Consider the following 22,687-nt stretch of genomic DNA (forward strand, 5'->3'; position numbering starts at 1 on the left):
GGGGAAAAAAAAAGTGTTAGGATTGGTTTCCATTCATTGCATATTGGTTGTTGGAATTGGATTAGCAGTTTTTTTTTTTTTTTTTTGTGGGTATCTTTGGGTTTCTGCCCACTTTCTACAACCATGTGTGATGTCTAGTAATCATTTTTACAGGTGACAAAGCCAAATACTGCGAAGCTGCCAAGAACAGAGTGATGAGCGTTATAGAGACGGCACGACACAAGCAATGTGAACTGCACAGCGCCAGATTCCAGAGCCAGGAGCCCACTGTGGGCACAGAGACGGCGGATACATGGGTTTACCCGCTGATACAAATGAAGCCTTTTGGGATCCAGATAGACGAGCTGGTGACAGAGACTTTACTGACAGAGGCGGAGAGAGGAGACCAGCTGCATCTGACCTCGGGGTACTTTAACCTTACGCAGGGTTACATGGACCTAGTCCTGGGCACGAGGGCTGACTACAACATTCTCCTGGCCTCACCTGAAGTCAATGGCTTCTTTGGAGCAAAGGGCATCGCAGGTGCCATTCCGGCAGCGTATGTGCACATAGAACATCAGTTTTATAACGAGGTTTGCAGACAAGGGCAGCGACTGAGGGTCCGACTGCGGGAATATTTCAGAGACCAGTGGACGTTCCACGCTAAAGGTGAGACTTGTCATCTGGATTCCCTTCCAAGCGTATTAATCCCAATGCAACATTTCATGTTTTTTAACCCCTTCACGACATCTGCTGTACATCTACACTTGCTGTATAGTGTGGCCAAGTGCTCCCCCCCTGTAATAACTATTCACTTGTCGAGTATACGAGTTTGACATGCTATAGGGTATTTTACCCACTCATGGCTGCCGATCCAAGCTATGCAGGGTTAATCCATATCTGCTACCAGAGAACTGATTTTAAGCGTTGGGTATACCTCGTCTGTGGCCAACCTTTTGGGTTTGACGTTGTGCCAAATTCACTTGGCAGCGACCGTCACCCTCTTGGTGCAGGTGTGCCCGTACAGGCTCTGGGTAACACAAGACGTACGAGTAAGATGGTCAAGTCAGGACCCGCTCATCTTGGATAATGTGACCGGCTTGTGTTCCCCTTCTCCTTATTCTGCTCTATAGAAGCCTAGCTCCGGTGTCTCGTGCCGTAAAACTGGCTCAACCTGACACACCGCTGCCTGTAAATCCTGCTTTACACAGGCCCTGCCAGTAAACCTCAGCAGGGCGACTGCCTTCAGGTGTACATGTGTTGTGGGCGCTACTGATCTTATTATTCTGTGTTGTTTAATGATAAATTCATTATTCCTTTTTTTTTTTATATATATCTTTTCTGTTTGATGCCCCCTGCAGGTCTGTGGCTGTACCCAGCGGGAAAAAACATGCCGTGTCTTACACTCATCGGCTCTCCGAACTTTGGGTACAGATCTGTTCACCGGGATTTGGAAGCCCAAATCGCCCTAGTGACCGAAAATAAAGACTTGCAGAGGCAGCTCCATCTGGTGACTGGCATTTGTACAGGGGGCTGGTGGGTGGGCCGGCAGTGGGGCGGCGTGTGGGCAGGTCGGCCGACTGTTATTTTATGGCCCGTATAGTTTGTCATTGTCACAGAGAATCCCCTCCACAGCTGCCAAGTACATCTCTCCTCTGCCCCTGTAAAGTCTGATGTTCCCCATAGGCTGCTTCTCGTGATTTATTTATTTTTTTTTTTAATTGTGCACTGCGTGATTTTATCTGTCGGCCTAAGAAATCCTATAGAGGAGGATTTTGGATGTTTCATTCCAAGAAACCAGAAGGACAGCTCTCTCCTTCACTCATCGGCCTGTATCCATAACTATGGAAGCCACAAGCAGACTTTATAGTTATTGCTCGAAAAGCTGCACATACATCCCAGGCAGCGCCATGGCATAAATATGCCATCGCACATCTCTGTACTTGGGCAGATAAATGTGCTAGGCGTGTGATAGCCCCCTACTGTCCTGATCTTGTTCACAGCTGGGAGTTTGCTGTAGTAATATATCCAGTCTGGACAACTCTGATCACTCTATCGCTCTGTATCCTACACTGTATCAGCGGATATAAAATGTGTAAGCCTGTCCTAGCGGGTTATCTCACAGGAGGATCACCTAGACTGGACTAAAGGGGTTGTCCAGCAATCGCCTAGTCACCGGATTCGATTGGCAGAAAAGGGCACATTAATCCCTGCTGGGATGGAGCCACAGTGCACGCTCCCGCCCGCCGCCCCTTTTATATTCTTTAGGGCTGCCGACACCTGCATTCACCTTTTCCGGCAACCCCATAGAGAACAAATGGAGCTGCATTCGGGCATCCAACTTGCCTATCTCTTTTGTAACTGAGCTAAAAGTTCCCCAAACATCCAATCGGTCAGAACCCTGCTGGTCCGTAAGTTATTTCCTACGGACAACCCCTTTTAACTGTAGCAAACCCTCTGCTGTGAGACGTACTTGGTCTGTGCCGCGGCCAGGAATTCCGATACTGATGATCGTCAGTCCCATAAATTCTGAAAGGGACGCCAGGGGGCACATAGGACCCCAACAATCAATTACCATACAAATCCTGCGATCCTGGATGCTTTTCCTTCTGACGTGTTTTTCCGGAGCCAGTTCTTATTTTCACTTTCCTGTAACTTCTAAAGTAGTTTATAAGTTTTTTTTTTTTCCCCCCTGTTCTCAGCTCGTATTGAGAAATCATCGCCATGTTTGTAGCATAGTTTTGTAAGTGGCTCCCCCTTATACAGGAACACTGTCAGTAATGGATCTGCCGGATGAGTCTCCATTTCCTCCGTGTGTTACAGTGAGGACAATGTCCCTCTAGCCCATGGTCAGACGTCAATCGTGGCTTTTTTGCATAACTCCACACCGGCCAACGTGAGCGACATTGAAATTGCTTTTCCCTTTTATGTCCCCTCACTTAGATTTACTGTAAGGCAGGAAATCCCTCCATGCCCTTGTACTGCTGTGGTGGGATGTGCTGTCACGAGGCCTATGTCCCTTCCTTCTTACACCCCCTGCATTGTGCTCTTACTGGCATCGGCTTATTACATCCCAAGTGAACCGTGGCCATGATCAGACACAGCACAGTACCCCGTCATTCCCTTTACAATATGTATTAAACCTGCCGGTGTCAGGTCTGCCCTTACTTCTATGCCATGCACCTGACAATGGGGCACAGCCCCCTTAAATGTTGGTGGTGGTCTTGGCTTCTTCTATAGCAGAGATGCTTGCCTAGGAGGCTCAGTAACAGGAATTACATTCCTGCCCTACTTGGTTAACAGAGCAAATCTTGTAACCCTCAACCAGGCGTGATCAGACATGATGCCCAAAGATTAATGCAGGAAGAATGGCGTACTGGTATGTAAAATCAATTTCTGTTGGTTTCTGCAGGAGCAGCAGCATTTGTACGAGCGATCGGCTGACGTGACCCCTGATACCTTCCTGCATCCCAGCCGATATGTGAAGCTTTGGGTGAAGCTGGTGACGCCTCTGATAAAGAATTTCTTTTGAAGATCCTGTGAGTGATGGCAGCGTTGAAAATCAATTTTTTTTGGCCTTAATCCATGAGGATCAGTCTGAGCTCCTTAAGTTTGAGGATTTGTGCAGATCTTTCATGTATTCCCTAGAAGGATGGCTCTGATGTGCCACTTCATAACCATGCTGTGACCTACATGGGCCCACTGGTGACAAATGTACAATTGCAACTGGATTTGCACTGGCCTGATCGTGTCCTCTATGGCATCTCGGTGTCATCTGGTGAGACTTGGTGACTAGTGATGACCGGCTGCTTTGGCGAACAGACTAGGCACAACGCAAATTGCTAACTTCTTTATACCACGTCATGGCCACTGTACAGTAAAGTGCTGACCCGTACGTGATGTAGAGAAAGCCCCCTAGGGTACAGCTCGGCAGTTCTTAGGTAACAATCTGCCCAAGATCCATTCTTGTTAGTGAATAGAATCCGTTTTTTCGCATTTATCAGATTCGGGCTAATTCCTATGACCCCGTTATCTCATCACCCATATAATATGGCCGTGATGATCATCTCTCTGGTCATGAGAACCATGCTGTGATAGATGTGAGAAATTGTAGCCTCTATAGCAGGGGTCTCAAACTCGGCAGAGTAAAAAAAAAAAAAAAAAAAAAGTAAGCTGGCGGGCCGCATTCCTTTCAACTTAATACAGTCACAATTGATAGCGGTATCTAAGGGGTTAAACGGTCGCGATTGGTGCGAACTTTCAAATGGGGCCCACCCCATGCCAAAGTGCGCGCGCGGCTGCGCTCGGTACACCTCGTGCGCGCGCGGCTGCGCTCGGTACACCTCGTGCGCGCGCGGCTGCGCTCGGTACACCTCGTGCCCGCGCGGCTGCGCTCGGTACACCTCGTGACCCCACACAGAAACTTACCCAGCACCATGACAACCAGCACAGACAAAGACAGCAGCGTTCTGCATACACTGAGGCCCCTGGTCATGTGACCCCTGGACTCCTCCCCCTCCTGTGACCTCAGCACAGGTCCTGTGTACACAGAACACACAGCCATCGCTCGCTCCTGGATGGCTGTGTGCCTTCCCCTTCTACCTGCCTCAGGGGGGTGAGACATGTGGTGCACCGCGGGCTGCAGATGACTGCCTCAGGGGCTCCATGCGGCCCGTGTGTTTGAGACCTCTGTTCTATAGCGTGGTGACTATCCTGTCACAGCTGAGAGTTTTACAGTTGGATCCAGCTTAAACAGTCCTGTAAAGAGTCTGCAACGCAGCCTGGCATATTTATTTACTGAAACTAATACATTGTAACAAACTATCCGCACTAGTGAGAAATGTGCACTGCCTTTCATAGCTCACATATGGGTGGATACAATTGGCGCATTCTCCTATTTAGCTTTAGAAAGTATTAGGCTTGTGCTGACCTTTTTTAAAGCTGAACATGACTGTTTTTTTTAAATTCACTGACAGCAAGCGGAGATTTTGAATATGTTGATGAAAGGAAACACATTGTATATAAAGTTGCAGAATGTTATGAATTTAAAAAGATCTGAAAACGCACTAGACACCGGATACAGAGACCGTCCAGCAGGGGTGACACTAAAGAAAGTGTACCGCTGTACGGACCATGTGTGACACGGTCACCTGGAGACCAGCATTACTACATGTGTGTCCCTTCCCAGTTACAAGGCAGACTGGCATTACTGCACATGTGAGGTAAACCCCCCCCCCCCCCCCACGTCATCTTCAGACAGGCATTACTGCACATGTGCCCCTTAACCCTCCCCCATGTCACCAGCAGACTGCCATTACTGCACGTGCCCCCCCTCATGTTGCTGGCAGACTTGCCTTACTGCACAATGTCCCCCCCCCCCCCCCCCGTGTCGTTGGCAGGCTGGCATTACTGCACGTGCCCCCCCCCCCTCATGTCACCAGCAGACTGCCATTACTGCACGTGTGCCCCCCCAATGTCGCAGGCAGACTGGCATTACTAAATGTGTGCCCCCCCCATGTCACCGGCAGACTACCATTACTGTATGTTTGCCCCCCCATCACCCAGAATCATTGCACAAGGCCGTACCCAGAACAGGAAGCGGTGATTGCGTGGCCATCATTGATCCGGCCTCTCTTCCCTTCTGGGTGACGTGACTCATTTGACTTTTGCAATGAAGACAAGTCGGCCGTCTCATTCTAGATTTTGCCGTGTCTTCCATCTTAACAGAAGTGAGTTTTTTTTTTTTTCTCTTGTAGCAGAAGCGATTAAGTCATCCTTCCTATTAATGTAATCGTAACTGCACCATGAAGTTGGAGGGTGGAAGCCAGAAACTCCCTCAGTTTCACATCAGTGATTGTATGCAAATCCCGAAGGGCTCCCACCAGCTGAGCTTCTGATTCAAACCCCCTCATCTCATCCTCCGTCCCCTGTGCTCAGGCCTAAATATAGAGCGGGTTCCCCTTAATCTGCATTACAGGAAAGCAACTGTCTGGGTGGGTTGCCAGCACGTCGATGGGGGACAGCATTCATTACGGCTTATGCTTCTATGTAATTGCAGGGGGCTCATTCCTTCCATGACGGCCTTAGAATGATAGGGGTGATGAGAGCAACCTATGGTCATTCAAGGATTGTTGATGGATACAGGAACGGGATGCATCGCAGCATATGGAGGCCTTCTAAAGACTCCAAAAAATATCTTTACAGCTTCTAGGAGAGATTGATGTTGTTGTTTTTAATTTACCAAAAAAAATAAAAATGGTTTGTAACTTTTATGTGCTCTGTTTCAATTCTTGGTCGGTGCCAACACACTTCTGCTTGCTGTCAGTGAAAGGGATAATTCCTGGTTATATGCAAAAAGAAACTTGTCAAAGCTGAGGTTTTGTTCCATTGTGCAGATTGGATGCAGTTGTAACAAACCCTCAGCTGTGTGTATTTCTTGCCTTTTCTCACGTTTCTGTGTTTTCAGGTGTCGGCAGATGGTGCTCTGCAGTGAAACATTCGTTCTGGACATGGCCGCAGTCTCTAGAGGATCCACCATGATGCCTTTTGATGAGGATGTCTTTGCTCCAGTATTACACAGCTGTGTGTGGCTTCTCCTTCGCTGGCTCGCCAGCCATGCCAGGTATCCGGGTAACGCGCCCTCCACTAAGAACTGTTTATTAATTTGCCCAACTATTTAATAGAACTTGTATATAAAGCATGGAAGCAAATAAAACTGTAACTCTGCACATTGGTGTTGTGAAGTCCCTCACCCCGGCGGTTGTGCACCCTACCACCCCTGTAATCTTGGTGAAAATGTCTTCTGCCCAGGAACCCGTAAGTATCATCCGTGTCTGCGCTCTCTGAGGTTATGTGGGGTCCATCAAAGAGTCATAGAGGTCACTGAAATAGTGCAGAATGATTGAGGTCGGTAATCTGGTCGATCTATGAGGCGGGCGCATCCCCCCCCCATCACGGGGCACCGATGGGTTATAACAGCCGTGGGTCTCTTGAAGACCTCTCTGTCTGTCATCACAGACCTCCATTAGAGCCCAGTCTGTGGCTGTGCTTGAAAGGTGAGCATGACTTTTACTACATGCAGCAATACTGTGGTATCGGACGGTTGCAGGTTCAAGTCCCTTAAGGTGACTAAAATACAGTAACTAAAAGAAAAAGTTTTAAAAAATGAGAAAAACAAGTTCAAATCACCTCTTTTCCCCATAAAGATAATAAAAATAAAAATATGCACGTCAGATCTATAAAACTATTTAACCTGATAGGTAAACATCGTAAATGGATTAAAAGTTAACCCCTTCATGACTGGAAGTATTTTCGTTTTTGCGCTTTTGTTTTTCGCTTCCCTTCCCAGAGCCATAACTTTTTTTTTTTTTATTATTTTTCGGTCAAAAAGGCCATGTGAGGATTTTTTTTTTTGCAGGACGTGTTGTACTTTTGAAAGGCACCATTGGTTTTAACATACTGTGTACTGGAAAACAGGTAAAGTCCAAGTGCGGTGAATTTGCAAAAAAAAAGTTTTATGTTCACTAAATGCTCAAACTGACCTGCCATTATGATTCTCCAGGTCATTACACGTTCATAGACACCAAACATGTCTAGGTTCTTTTTTTATCTGAGTGGTGAAAAAAAAAAAAATCCAAACTTTGTTAAAAAAATAAAAAAATTGCGCCATTTTCCGAGACTCAATTTTTTGTGATTTCGGGTTGAGCGAGGGCTAATTTTTTTGCGCACCAAGCTGATTCTTTTAACCCCTTTCTGTTATGAGACGTACTATACCGTCCATGGGACCCGGGCCCCTATTCCCATGGACTGTATAGTACGTCTAGTGCGATCATTGGCGCTCGCGGAGTGAGCGCCGCTGATCATGGCCGGGTGTCAGCTGATTATCACAGCTGACACCCGACACTGTCTCAGGGGTGGTCACGGACCGCCCCCGACACATTAACCCCTGGCACACTGCGATCAAACACGATCGCCGTGTATCGGGGGTTTAGGGAAGCATCAGGAGGGAGGGGGCTCCCTACGTGCTTTCCTGAGACCCCCGCAGCAGCGCGATGTGCAGCGCTGCTGCGGGGGCCTCCTTCCTTACAGGTCCCCGGATCCAATATGGCGACGGGGACCTTCGGGGGGCCTGCAGGGAGCTGGCTTCCTCACTGCCTGCAAAGCGCAGGCATGAGGAAGTCTGCTTCAATGCCTGTGACAAATTACTGATCTGGGACAGTTATGTCCCCCCTGGGACAATGTAATAAAGTGTAAAAATAATTTATAAAAAAATCGCTAAAAAAAAAATTCCCAAATTCATTTTTTGGAACTAAAAAAACCAAAACAATAAAAGTACACATTTTATTATCGCCGCGTCCGTAACGACCCGCCCTATTAATCTGTCCCATTAGTTAACCCTTTTAGCAAACCCCTTAAAAAATAAAAAACAAAGCAAAAAATAATGCTTTATTATACCGCCGAACAAAAAGTGCAATAACGCGCAATCAAAAAGACGGATATAAATAACCATGGTACGGCTGAAAACGTCATCTTGTCCCGCAAAAAAGCCACCACACAGCGTCATCAGTGAAAAAATAAAAGTTATAGCTCGCAGAATAAAGCGATGCAAAAATAATTTTTTATATAAAATTATTTTTATTGCATAAAACCGCCAAAACATAAAAAATGACATAAATGAGGTAACGCTGTAACCGTACTGACCCAAAGAATTAAACCGCTTGATCAATTTTAACGGACGCAGAACGGTGTAAACGCACCCCCCAAAAGAAATTCATGAAACACTGGTTTTTGTTCATTCTGCATCCCAAAAATCGAAATAAAAAGCGATCAAAAAATGCCACGTGCCCAAAAATGGTACAAATAAAAACGTCAACTCGTCCCGCAAAAAAAAGACCTCACATGACTCGGTGGGTCAAAACACGGAAAAATTATAGCTCTCAATATGTGGTGATGCAAAAACTATTTTTACAATAAAAAGCGTCTTTTAGCGTGTGACAGCTGCCAAATATAAAAACCGCCATAAATAGTCAAACCCCCCCGTTATCACCCCCTTAGTTAGGGAAAAATAATAAAATTACAAAAAATGTATTTATTTCCAGTTTCCCGATAGGGCTAGGGCTGAGATTAGGATTAGGGGTGTGTTGGAGTTAGAATTGGGGGGTTTCCACTGTTTGGGCACATCAGGTGCTCTCCAAACGCAACATGGCGTCTGATCTCAATTCCAGCCAGTTCTGCGTTGAAAAAGGCAAATGGTGCTCCTTCCCTTCCAAGCTCTGCCATGCGCCCAAACAGTGTTTTACCCCCACATATGGGGTATCCGCCTACTCAGGACAAATTTCAAAACAACTTTTGGGGTCCAATTTCTCGTGTTACCCTTAGGAAAGTAAAAAATTGGGGACAAAAATATTTTTGTGGAAAAAAAAATGATTTTTTTTATTTTCACGCCCAGGCGTTATAAACTTCTGTGAAGCACTTGGGGGTTCAAAGTGCTCACCACACATCTAGATAAGTTCTGTGGGGGTCTAGTTTCCAAAATGGGGTCACTTGTGGGGAATTTCAACAGTTTAGGCACATCAGAGGCTCTCCTAATGCGACATGGCACCCGCAGACCATTCCATCAAAGTCTGCTTTCCAAAACGTCACTACTTCTCTTCCGAGCTCCAACGTGTGCCCATACAGTACTTTTCTTCAACATATGGGGTATCAGCGTACTCAGGACAAATTGGACAACAACTTTTGGCGTCCAATTTCTCCTGTTACCATTTGGAAAATAAAAAAAATTGGACTAAAAGATCATGTGTGTGGAAAAAAATATTTTTTTTTTTATTTTCATGCCCGGGCGTTATAAACTTCTTTGAAGCCCTTGGGGGTTCAAAGTGCTCACCACACATCTAGATAAGTTCCTTGGGGGGGTCTAGTTTCCAAAATGGGGACACTTGTGGGGGGTTTCCACTGTTTTGGCACATCAGGGGCTTTCCAAACGCGACATGGCATCCGGTCTCAATTCCAGCCAAAAAAGTCAAATGGCGCTGCTTCCCTTCCGAGCTCTGCCATGCGCCCAAATAGTCGTTCACACCCACATATGGGGTATCATCATACGCAGGACAAATTGCACAATAACTTTTAGGGTCCTGTTACCCTTGGGAAAATAAAAATTGGGGGTGAAAAGATCATTTCTCTATCGCCTTATTGGGGGACACAGAAACCATGGGTGTATGCTGCTGCCACTAGGAGGCTGACACTATGCAAATAAAAAAGTTAGCTCCTCCTCCGCAGTGTACACCCCACCGACAGGAAGTAGGATGCTCAGTTTAGCTTAGTGTCAGTAGGAGGTGGACACGGGTCTTTTACTAGACCCTTATCTACCTCAGTGTGCGTCGTTTTCTTTCAGGTTCCCGGAGGGATACAGTGTGAACAGTCACTACTGTACTCCCAGACACTATGAGTACGGCGTGTACTGCCACCCCGTATCCTCATATGTCTGGACGGCAGGACCCCAAAATCCCTAACACAGGCGCGTGTTTAGGTGATCCCACAAGAGAAAGAATACCTGGTCCTGCCTACGTCTCCCACCCACTCGCCCATCAGAGCCTGTCGGTCGAGGAGACACGGACGTCCCGCAACATGGATTCTGGACGTCCGATTTTCGTGATTGAGGAGGTACTTTCCCTCTTTTCTCCCCAGTCACTGAAGAGGTGAAGAAAACGGGATAAGAAGGAGAAAAAAAACAAAAAAAAAAAACAACCCTTTATTCAAAGAGATAGTAGTTTGGGCGGCTGACGCAGTTCATACCCTTCCGACTGGTTTCAGGGGCCTCGGCACTGCCTTGCAGATAATTTGGGGAAGAGAGGGGGTTTAGGCACACAGAGGCTTCCTGTTCCTTGGGCCCCGTACAGCCTGTCTAAGCGGCGTCATGGCACTTTGTTTGCGCCACCTTTTAGCATCCTGGCGCCACTGTGGGGACCCGTTTGGCACTATTGTATGTCCTCCGCGGTCTCCCGCTCCGGCGGCCGCCGGCTGTAATCTAGGTCCCGGCTTCATTTTGGGCCCAGTGGAAGCGCTGACTCCTCCCCCCTTCCTCTCGGCTTCGGGCGGGCTTTTTCCCGCCCGTTTCTCCTCTCGCCTCTTCCTGTGTGGCGTCAGGCTCCGCCCGCTATCCTCAGACTGTGGACGGGAGCCGCCGCCATATTGCTCCTCCGGGCCCCGCGTTTAGCTGTGAGTGGGCTTCCCGGTCTCTGGCCGCCCTCACAGCGCGCACGTTCTGCCCTGCGTATTCTGGCAGACGCCATTTTCCGGCTGTGGTACAGTGGAGCCGCATCCAGCTATGGGACCTGCCTGTCTCTCTCTACAGCCATGAAGTCTCATACAGGACATCTGCTGTAAGTAGCTGCACTGCAGACTGATTCCCCCCCCCCCTCTGCTCTCCTGTCCCCTAACCTTCTGGCAGCGCTTAGTGGGATTGTTCTCATGTTTAACTCTAGGCCACTTCGTTCTCCTCCTATTCCTCCACTGTGGTCCTCTCCCACCGTCCAGGAGCCCCCAGTTGACCCGGTCGTACAGTCTCTGGAGCCGTACAGTCACTAACTTGAAGGTTTTTCTGGAGCCGTACGGTCTCTGATGTAACTGTACTCTAGAGCTGTACAGTCACTGACGTAATAGTACTCAAATTACATCTTCTGCCGCGCAGTTTCTAGTGCATCAGTATGTCGGAGATCTGATTTTGTCACACGGTTGTTGTGTTTTTCGGCCATTACGGATTGGTGCCCTGATTTTCAGCAGAGCAAGTCTCAGCCATTGCTTCACATAAAGACGTTGGGGTCCTGTCATAGCAACTCCATATCTACGGCTCACAGGCACTCTCCCTTCAATTTTCTGCAGCCCCCTTCGGACGCTGGAGTCATACTGCTATAAGCAGAACAGGGTGCTGCTTCTTTCTCCTCACGTCTCCAGTATTTGGGCCGGACTTCTAGCTGAATAGAAGTCCGTGATATCCGGCAATTGTCTGCTGTGGCTCAGTGGATAGAGAAGCTGACCACAACTCGCTGTCCAGAAGTTGGAACCGTGGCGCACCTCAGAGAGTAGTGTTTTAGTCTCTTTCTGATCCCAGGCCTACTGTTCTACAGTCCTAAGAATTGACTGGTCAGAATCTACTTTACTACAGACTTCGTGGCACGGCTTACTACGCGTGAAGCCATTATTCTGCCTAATGTCGTCAGGTATCCAGACCTAGACCGCATCACAGAAGCCGTTATTCTGCCTAATGCCGCCAGGTTTTCAGACCTAGACCGCAGCCAGAAGCAGTTATTCGGCCTAATGCCATCAGGTATTCCGGCCTAGACCGCAACACATAAGCCGTTATTCTGCCTAATGTCGTCAGGTATCTAGGCCTAGACTGCCCTGGCAGCTAGGCTATATCCGCTATCCAGGCTTCAGACGCGGCGGGCGTGAGTAAGCAGGAGCCGAGATCCTGCGGCGGCATCACCTACCAGGTACAGTAGTTCAAACTGTTGTATTACTGTGGAGACGCGTCTGGGGTTGACTGCTTCAGTGGTACTTGTGTTCTGTACCGTATTCAGGTGAGTCAGACACTCTCGCCTTCAGGTTCTTCGTGTTCTATTGCAGCAGTACTCTATCCCTTATTGAGCACTTGAATAGTCCTCTATCAGACATGTTTAGTCAATACACGCCGTCTCTCTAGTAACTCAAACGTACCCGAGGCCATCAACTATACCGATCCGGCTATACTGTTCCGTTTTCTGGTGAGTCAGAAGCGTCCTCTCTCACGTTCCTCACGGTGGTTTGCAGCCTTTACCTAAGCTCCCGTCTAAAAGCCACTTGAGGTGAGGTGCCGGCATTTATTGCTCATAGCAGGCTACAGCCGCGGTTACAAGTCGTTTTCAGGTGAGTCAGACACCTCTCGGCTACATAGTTCATTGTCAATAACATCTGTAGTTTAACAGTTGAACGTAACCACTACCATGTCCAAACAGAACGGATCTTTGTCCCACAGTGCGGATCTTGGTAGCAACATATCTGGATACTCCACCTTCAGGTGGGTCAGACTCTCTCGGGTCAGGTACTGATGGTCGCGGTTTTACTGCGGCATGTTCTGTACCCTAAGTGTGAGTTGCACCACAGGAGTTTTTGCCAGAAGCTATCTTTACTGCCGGTGTAGTCCGCCTATCTTTAATGTTTGGCAAATAGTAGTTTATAAGTTCTAGCCTGCTTTAGGGGACTTCGAGCAACAAAACTACCATACGCTCCTTATCTGTCGAAACTTACCTATTCCTTCTTACAGACGCCGAGTAACGCCTTCAGCAGCTCAGACATGGGTCTTCTGACCGTGACCGGGAAAAAGTATCCCACCTCACAGGAGTGGGATCTAACTCTACGCAAGCATCGACCGGGGTAAAAAGCTGTTCCAGTCCTGGATCCAAGAATGAGTCTGGTGATAACGCGTTTCTTCCTTCGGCTAGTATTGTATTTTTTCACTGTTATCCTCAGGCGCGTTTTGTCTTAGACTTAGGCTAGCAGGTCTACACACCGTAATCCCCTCCCTGCTCCAGAGGGTCCAGGATGGTTTCGGTCGTTTACATCGTCATACAAAATTGACCTGCCTTTCGTCAGCCTAGTTGTCTTCTGGTGTCTATTTGATCTACCTAGAGCCAACTTTTCTTACAGTTATCATACTCCATGTTTTGCTTGAACTTTCCTTACTCGACTAATCACTTTTCTAAGTCCAACTACACTATTTTTGTCCATATCCACACTCATCCCGGGGTGCTGGATTTATCTCCCTTTGCATCTCAGTCATCCAGTAGTCTCCGTTCTACCTCCTTAGTGGAGCAATCAGTTGTCTCTTTATAGCCGTCCTGAGCCTACATCGCGGCGATGAGATCCAGATTATCCCCTGGTTCTATTCAGTACGTTTTCAGTGTTTGGCTCTTTCGCAGGTTCTCAGTGGCCTGTTCTCAGGCCTCGTCATTTTCTCACAGAACGGCCTTCAGCCGTTTCCAAGCAAGAGGGCACCTTAGTATATCTCTACTTCTGCGACTACGAACCCTACGGTTCCAAGTCTCCCACTACTACGGTCCTTCCTGTCCCAGAAGTGCATCCCTCAGAGATTCCACGGCAGATTCACACAGTAGTTGGCAAGGTCAACCTTGAAACCATCCGCCGCTTTATAGTGTCCTGTCTTAGTCTCCACTCGTGTTGCAAAGTTCTATAGACACGTGGCCTAGCTTGCTCATCAGAGCATTCTTGCTGGGGACCAGTCAGAAGATTTGATCGTCCTCACTGTCCAAAAAATTCCACTTGCATGGAAACATGGGTTTTCGCCTCATCGTTCCCTTCTAGGGGTTCATTTGGCTTTCGATCTCACGAGCGAAATTATTTCCAAACAAGTCCCTCACCAGCTTCCCGTTTCTTCCGGGTAGCTCCAATCGCTTACTTATTGGGGAGGTCACCGGAAGGACGAGCGCTTTCCTTCCTCAGGCTGAACCTCGTCGTACTTCAGCGCTTTTTCCTCAGCGTGCCTTTCCGGGATCTAGGATGGAGACCATCCTTTTTCTCAGGTGGAAATTTTTCTTTGTTCAGCATTTGCCTCCTGCGAATCGCATGATTTTTCCATGAAGCTCTTATCCCGGTCCTGATTTCTTCAGGGCTTTGGAGATATCTGCTTTTGCAACGTACGGGTTCATTTTCCTTTTCAGTTGGTAGCCTTCCCTTTCAGGTTCTCCACCCCTCCTAGGGCGCCTCAGACTCTATAGCAGCTGTGGTACACTTCCTGTAGGTCAAGGGTCCACTCTACATCTCTCTAAATTCTCTCTTTCATCCGCCTCGAAATTTCCCTTCGTGGCGTGCTCTCATCAGGCTACCTGGCCACAGCAACGGTACTTATCAAGCTCGGGCTTGAGGTATAGAGGTCCTCTGGCCTTCAGGTCAGCGTCTGCTCGCGGATTCTGGTCGACATTAGTAGGGTTGCCGGCCCAGGAGGGACTGCGTTCTTTTCAGTACGACGCACACTGCCCGGGCAGTGCGTGTCCTCCTGGCGGTACTTTTTGGGCCTTCGTCTGGCTCCTCTGCAGTACGGTCATTGGTCCTCCACAGGTCCATAAGGTTTCTCACAACCCATGCCTAGCTTCGGCAAGTGCCGGTCGGGGTAAAGAAGACCTCGCAGGTGACCTTGTCACCCTCGTCCTGATGGGGTTATTTGCTGTTCCCTCCCCTTGAGGACTGCTTTGGGACGTCCCATGGTTTCTGTGTCCCCCAATAAGGCGATAGAGAAAACAGGATTTTTTGTTGCTTACCGTAAAATCTGTTTCTCTGAGCCTTCATTGGGGGACACAGCACCCTCCCAAGTTGAACAGCACCGTTTACTGTATGATATTGTTACAGTATGGATTTGTGTTTTCTGTTTTTATCTCGTTACAGATTGCTTCTCCTACTGCTTTCTCACTAACTGAGCATCCTACTTCCTGTCGGTGGGGTGTACACTGCGGAGGAGGAGCTAACTTTTTTATTTGCATAGTGTCAGCCTCCTAGTGGCAGCAGCATACACCCATGGTTTCTGTGTCCCCCAATGAAGGCTCAGAGAAACAGATTTTACGGTAAGCAACAAAAAATCCTGTTTTTTGTGGAAAAAAAATGATTTTTTTTTAATTGTACGGCTGTACGTTGTAAACTTCTGTGAAGTCCTTGTGGGTTCAAAGTTCTCACCACATATCTAGATATGTTCCTTGTGGGGTCTAGTTTCCAAAATGGGGTCACTTGTGGGGGGTTTCCACTGTTTAGGCACATCAGGGGCTTTCCAAACGTGACATGGCGTCTGGTCTGAATTCCAGCCAATTTTGCATTGAAAAAGTCAAACTGCGCTCCTTCCCTTCTGGGCTCTGCCATGCGCAGAAACAGTGGTCCCCCCCCCACATATCAGGTATCAGCATACTCAGGACAAATGGCACAATAACTTTTGCAGTCCAATTTCTCCTGTTACCCTTGGTAAAATAAAAAAAATTGGACCTGAAATACTCTTTTTGTGAAAAGTTAAATGTTCATTTTTTTTTTTTTTTTTTTTTTTTTTTTTTTAACACTCAAATTCCTGTGAAGCACCTGAAGGGTTAATAAACTTCTTGAATGTGGTTTTGAGCACCATGAGGGGTGCAGTTTTTAGAATGGTGTCACTTTTGGGTATTTTCTATCATATAGACCCCTCAAAGTGGCTTCAAATGTGATGTGGTCCCTAAAAATAAAATGGTGTTGCAAAAATGAGAAATCGCTGGTCAACTTTTAACCCTTATAACTTCCTAACAAAAAAAAATGTTGGTTCCCAAGTTGTGCTGATGTAATAAATAACATTTCACATATGTTTACTTTAAGTTTTTTGTGTGCTGTATCTCTGTAATTTAAGGGCATAAAAATTCAAAGTTGGAAAATTACAAAATTTTCGCCAAATTTACGTTTTTTTCACAAATAAACGCAAGTTATATGAATGTAATTTTACCACTAACATGAAGTACAATATTCCACGAGAAAACAATGTCAGAATCACCGGGACCCATGGAAGCGTTTCAGAGTTATTACCTCATAAAGGGACAGTGGTCAGAATTGTAAAAATTGGCCCGGTCATTAACATGCAAACCACCCTTGGGGGTAAAGGGGTTAATGATACCAATTTTGGTGCAGATACGATCTTTTGATCGCCTGTTACTGCATTTTAATGCAATGTCGCGGCAACCCAAAAAACGTAATTGTGGTGTTTTTTACTTTTTTTTTTTTTTTTTTTTTTTTTTGCCGTTTAGCAATCAGGTTAATCCTTTTTTTTTTTTTTTTCTTCCACTTTTGGCATGCTTCAATAGTCTCCATGGGAGACTAGAAACTGCCATGACCCGATCGGCTCTACTACATACAGGTGATGATCAGATCGCCTCTATGTGGCAGAATTACTCTTGCTATGAACGCCGACCACTGGGCGGCGCACATGGCAATCCGGCAGTGACAACCATAGAGGTCTGCTGGAGACTTCTGGTTGTCATGCCAACCCATCGGTGACCCGCGTTCACAAAACAGCTGCATGTGCCGGAAAAGATGTGGGCTCAGTGCCGGAGCCCACATCAAAGGGAAGGGTGTCCAACATCGGCGTATTGCGTCCGATGTAGGAAAGGAGTTAAACACCAATATTACATTTTTTTTTTTTTTTAATTTTTTTTTTTTAATTCCCGCAATAATACAAAAATAATGCTGTAGGAAGCATGTAAAAATAATTTCTAGCCCAAAACGAAAAAAAAGTAATCTCACAAAAAAGCCCTTACTCGGCTCCATCAGCCCAAAAAGGAACATGTTGCGAATCTGGTGGCACAACAAAAGCTGGAGCTCTTTGAGATCACAGTAATTGTACTGATGAGGAGTATCATATTGCCAGGTCATTTTTACGACACATTGGTTTTTGGGAATTGTTTTTACAATGTCAAAATTGGATTTTTTTTTCAGTTTCACTGCACTTGGAATTTTTTTCCAGTGGTCAAATGAGTATCATTTCTAAGTACAATTCTATCTCCAAAAAACAAGGCCTCATAGGTCTGTAGACAGAAAAATAAAGTTATGGCTCCTGGGGAGGAAAAAAACAAATTGGTCATGTCAGGTAGAGGTTTGAGTGTATGAACATTTATGTCCGTTGTTCTCTGTGGCCTATGCTGACATGAATTTATTCCATGAGAATATACATGCAAAATATGCATTTAATTCTGAAGCAAATCTGGGTTCTTTTGACCATAATTGTTGGTGCCCTTCTGGTAAAGCAAGTAATCCTACAACGGTCACTGAAGATGACTGTCACTTTAAGTTATTTAGTTGATATTCAGTACATTTAATGGAAATTAGACCTTGCTTGTGATTTGTGGTACAACCAAGGAAAAAAAACACCTAATGAAAATGGCCTGCATGATAGCTCCCCTAGAAAATAATTTGACAGTAGTGACTTGTGAAGCTTAGGTGTGTCTTGTAATTAGCAGAGGTGTTCACAAACTTGTAATCAGTCAGTTTGACTACTTTTCACCCTATAAATGGGCAATGTGCTGTTTGGTATCATGGTGTGCACCACACTGGCCATAGAGCAAAGAAAGCTAAGAAGAGATGTCTTAGAGTAGAGAAAATAATTATAAAGCATCATGGTAAAGGCTGTAAGACCATCTCCTAACATGATGTTCCTGTTAATACAGTTGCACATATTATTCAGAAGTGTAAGGTCTGTGGGACTGGACCTGACCTCCCCGGACGTGGAAACCTAATGACAAATCGAAGAGAATGATGGCTCTTTGTTTACCAAACGCACTCAGAACAATTTCCAAAGGTGAACTCCAAGGTGAAGGTCCATCAGTGTCAGATCGCACCATGCAATGCTGTATTGACCAAAGTGGACTTCATCGAAGACAAATGAAGTGGAAGCCACTGTTGAAAGTAAATAATAAAAGAAAGCGAGACTGGAATTTGTCAAAATGAATATTGACAAGCTACAAAGCTTATGGGAAAATGCCCTTTGGATGGATGACATAAAACTTGAGCTTCGTGGCAAGTGACATCAGCCCTATGCTCACAGACACAAAAATGAAGCAAAGAACAGAACATTGTACCTCCTGTGACACATGGAGCAGGCTCAGGTATGTTCTGGGGCTTTTTTTCTTCATCTGACAAATGGTGGGGATCTTGAATCTGTACAATGAAATCTCAGGACTATGAAGACATTCTGGAGAAATGTGCTGCCGAGTGTCAGAATGCTAGGTCTGAGTCATGGGTCATCTAACAGGATAATAACCCCGAAACAATGTCTGGAGATGTTTGGAAACCACATCCATTACCAGCAATCCTACTAGGATGCACTAATATTGGGGTCCATTGTGGTAAAAGATACAGAAGGGATGACACGGTGGGGGCAGTGAGACTCGCGTGGATTATATTGTGCTACTTGCTGCGAGCCTTAAAATCTTTATTGATAGAATGACTCTACAGACGCAATCTCTCGGGCAGCGGCTCCAAGACTGCTGCGATCAGTGTGATGAGTGGCTGCAGAAAGTTTGCATTGTGCGCTACATGAAGGGCACTGAATTGCTGGTTGTTCTCTCAAGGGCTACTAGAGGCTACATCGCACCATCTTCTTGGACTGTAAAGTGACTGATGTGTGTGTATATATATATGTGTGTGTATGTGTATATATATATATATATATATATATATATATATATATATATATATTTTTAAAGATCTGGCACACAAAAGTTTATTCTAATCCTGCCGAGGCCAGGCCTCACTTTATTTTTTTTTTTTTTTAGGGCTTGTTTTTAGAAAAACAAGTTGTCCCTCCCCCCCCCTCCCCCTGTTTTTACTGTTTTTAGTACAATGAATATAGTTTACCAGACAAAGTGCACTGAAATAGTGCGAATAAATTAAAGCAACTCCATCATTGTTTTTTGGGTCTTTATTTTATGGCATTTATTGTGCATTAAAAATGAACTGGCATTGTGATTCTCCAAGTTGGTACAATTCCAGATTTTCATAGTGTTGTCGTGTTTTTTTTTCTCCTTTTTAAATTTCTACTTGGATACCTGTAACATTTTTATCTTTCCAGTTGCTGGAGCTGTGTGGGGGCTTATATTTTTGGGCACCACGTTGTAGGTTTATTGGTAAAATTTTGTAATACAGCCACACCAGATATGGGTATTTTGTTGTGCTTGACTAGATAATTTTTTTTTTTTTTTTTTTTTCCTTAGCCCCTTCCCCAGGTGACCTGAACGTGCAATTACTTGTCAGTGATTACGATCGGCTTTAAAGTGGTTAAACAGCAGGGTTCGGTGCAAGCGCCGCTCGCTGCTGTTAGGCTGTGTGCACACGCTGCGGATTTTGCTGCGGTTCCGCAGTGGTTTTGGCCGCTGCGGATTTTGCTGCGGTTCCGTAGCGGACCCGCAGCAGTTTTTGCTGCGGTGTACAGTACCATGATTCCCTATGGGAATCAAAAACCGCAGTGCAGATGGTGCGGAATTTTCCGCGCGGATTATTTGCGGTTTTCAATCCGCAGAAAGAATTGACAGGTCAATTCTTTCTGCGGATTCTCCTGCGGTTTGCCATCTCCTCTATTGAGGAGATGAAAACCCGCAGGGCAAAACCGCAGAGCAATCCGCAGGTAAAACCGCGGATGAATCCGCACATAGAATCGTAGAGTTGGAAGGGACCTCCTGGGCCATCTGGTCCAACCCCCTGCTCAAAGCAGGATTCGCTAAATCATCCCAGTCAGATGTCTGTCCAGCCTCTGTTTGAAGACTTCCATTGAAGGAGAACTCACCACTTCTCGTGGCAGCCTGTTCCACTCATTGATCACTCTAACTGTCAAAAAGTTTTTTCTAATATCTAATCTGTGTCTCTTCCCATTCAGTTTCATCCCATTGCTTCTAGTCTTTCCTTGTGCAAATGAGAATAAAGTTGATCCTTCTACAATGTGACAGCCCTTTAGATATTTGTAGACAGCTATTAAGTCTCCTCTCAGTCTTCTCTTTTGCAAACTAAACATTCCCAAATCCTGCAACCTTTCCTCATAAGACAGGGTTTGCAGACCGGTCACCATTCTGGTCGCTCTTTTCTGAACTTGCTCCAGTTTGTTGATGTCTTTTTTAAAATGTGGTGCCCAAAACTGGACACAATATTCCAGATGAGGTCTGACCAAAGAGGAGTAGAGGGAAATAATGACTTCACGTGATCTAGACTGTATGCTTCTGTTAATACATCCTAGAATTGCATTTGCCTTTTTTGCTGCTGCATCACACTGTTGACTCATATTCAGTCTGTGATCTATTAGTATACCCAAGTCTTTTTCACATGTGCTGTCACTTAGCCCTATTCCTCCCATTCTATATATGCTTTTTTCATTTTTATTGCCCAGATGTAGTACTTTGCATTTCTCCCTAATCCGCACATAATCACATAATCCGCAGCGTGTGCACACAGCCTTATAGGTGAATGCTGGCTGTGTACTGCTCCAGAGGTCGCTTCATACATGGACACCCGGTGTCGGGAAGGGGTTAGAGTATTCTCATATTAAGTGTTAGGATTACGATGGGTGGGATTTATTCGGTCGTCCATGACAGCACCACCTGAGAGAGGGGATCCGCCCTTTAGGAACAGGAAACCTACAGATACAAAAAGGGTGGCACCTCTCCCACGCATCAGTTGGTTTCCTGTTCCTAGAGGACAGGACTCTCTACAGATCGTCCGTCATGGAGTCGTCATGAATACACAGGCCGGCTGACTGACCCAGGTAGCGAGGGGGTCTCCTACTTTGGTCAGTGCGGGGTCCCTGGAAGCACCACGGTGGGGCCGGGTAGGTCACCACGGCAGTGGACGAAGCAGGTGGAGCAGGGGTCCGGTGGATTCCGTCTCCGGAACGCCAGCACCTGGTATGTATGCCCCGGGTTTCCTGCTGCGCTCCCCCGGGCTTCCTGCTGCGCTCCCCCGGGCCCGGTCCTCCCGGTCGATGCTGGCCCCTGGCGGCGGTCATGGCGGGGTGCGCGTGGGGCTAGGAGGCATCCCGAGCAGGGGCGCTGCGCGGCTCCTTCGCGCGTGCTCCCGCAAGGCTCTGGTGAGCGGCGGAAGGGGCGGAGCCGAAAACGCCGATACCGGAAGTCGGGTGCCGGCCGGCCTCCGATGCGCGCAGCGGGTGCACGCCTGTCCGGGGGTCGCGCGGCGGCCTGGGTAAGGGGGGGGGGGGGGGGGCATGGGGGAGGGAGTGCGCGAAAGGATCCCGGGTGGGTGGTGCTATGGCCAGGTACCTGCTGACCCGGACACCAGGAGGCCATATAAGGCAGATGGGGACGCTGCTGGGGTGCTTCCGAAGGCCCCAGCGATGGATACGACGGAAGCCCCCATAGACCAGCAGGACGAGGCGCAGGAGCGCCCGCCAAAACAGGCCACGACAAAACCGCATACGAGTGGCCAGCAGAAGAAGCAGAGACGAACAAGTGACCAAAGCCGCGAAAGTTCCTCCAGAAAGGATCCCCCTGCCTCCCTCCGTGATCCGGTACCTGCTTCATCTGCATGGGTAAGAGATCTCCGTGAATGTACCCTGATGCAGTGTTCCCTTATGTTTTTTTTTTTTTTTTTGCAGGAAAGACAGGGAGTCCAGGGGTAGATTGTCAGGCCCTTATACTCTCCCCCGTTTATACAGGTAGCGGAAGAGACACCTGACTTCACTTCAAACCTGAGAGAGATGATCAGGGCAGAAATGAAAGCCTTACCTCAAGGTGAACCTTCTAGGAGAAGAGAGGCTAGTGGTTCAGGCTCGGAGGCCTCAGTCACCCCTAGGAAAGGTGATAACTCCTCGGCCTCCTCGTCGTCTTCCTCGGATGTAGACTCTAGCCGGTTCTGCTTCCCCTTAGATCAGATGGACAGATTAGTGAAAGCAATACGGTCCACCATGGGGGTAGCGGACAAAAAACGGGAACTCTCAGCACAGGACATAATGTTCGGGGGTCTAGACCCCAAAAAACGCAGAGCTTTTCCATTAAACGATAAAGTCCAGAGCCTAATTGACAGAGAATGGAAGAGACCGGAAAAAAGGGGCACCATGCCACCAGCCTTTAAGCGGAGATACCCCTTTGATAACCCGGTAGTAAACAGATGGGATAAAGCCCCGAAACTAGACGCAGCAGTAGCCAAAGCGTCTAAAAAATCC

The 22,687-nt window shown here is 47.0% G+C and overlaps 1 protein-coding gene across 1 annotated transcript in view; it reads left to right on the plus strand.

Moving 5' to 3' along the window:
• The window catches only part of PGS1 (phosphatidylglycerophosphate synthase 1), a 36,880-nt gene extending 30,173 nt beyond the window's left edge, over nucleotides 1–6,707 (plus strand). Inside the window, exons 7-10 of the mRNA XM_073559935.1 lie at nucleotides 154–648; nucleotides 1,341–1,489; nucleotides 3,392–3,518; nucleotides 6,446–6,707. Coding sequence (XP_073416036.1) covers nucleotides 154–648; nucleotides 1,341–1,489; nucleotides 3,392–3,511 — 764 coding nt within the window. The 3' untranslated portion in view covers nucleotides 3,512–3,518; nucleotides 6,446–6,707. The remainder of the gene's footprint in view (nucleotides 1–153; nucleotides 649–1,340; nucleotides 1,490–3,391; nucleotides 3,519–6,445) is intronic.
• Nucleotides 6,708–22,687: the final 15,980 nt, after the last annotated feature.

Source organism: Dendrobates tinctorius, unplaced genomic scaffold, assembly GCF_039654945.1.
Source record: "Dendrobates tinctorius isolate UK_male_01 unplaced genomic scaffold, ASM3965494v1 ptg000014l, whole genome shotgun sequence".
In the NCBI taxonomy this organism is placed as follows: Eukaryota; Metazoa; Chordata; class Amphibia; order Anura; family Dendrobatidae; genus Dendrobates; species Dendrobates tinctorius.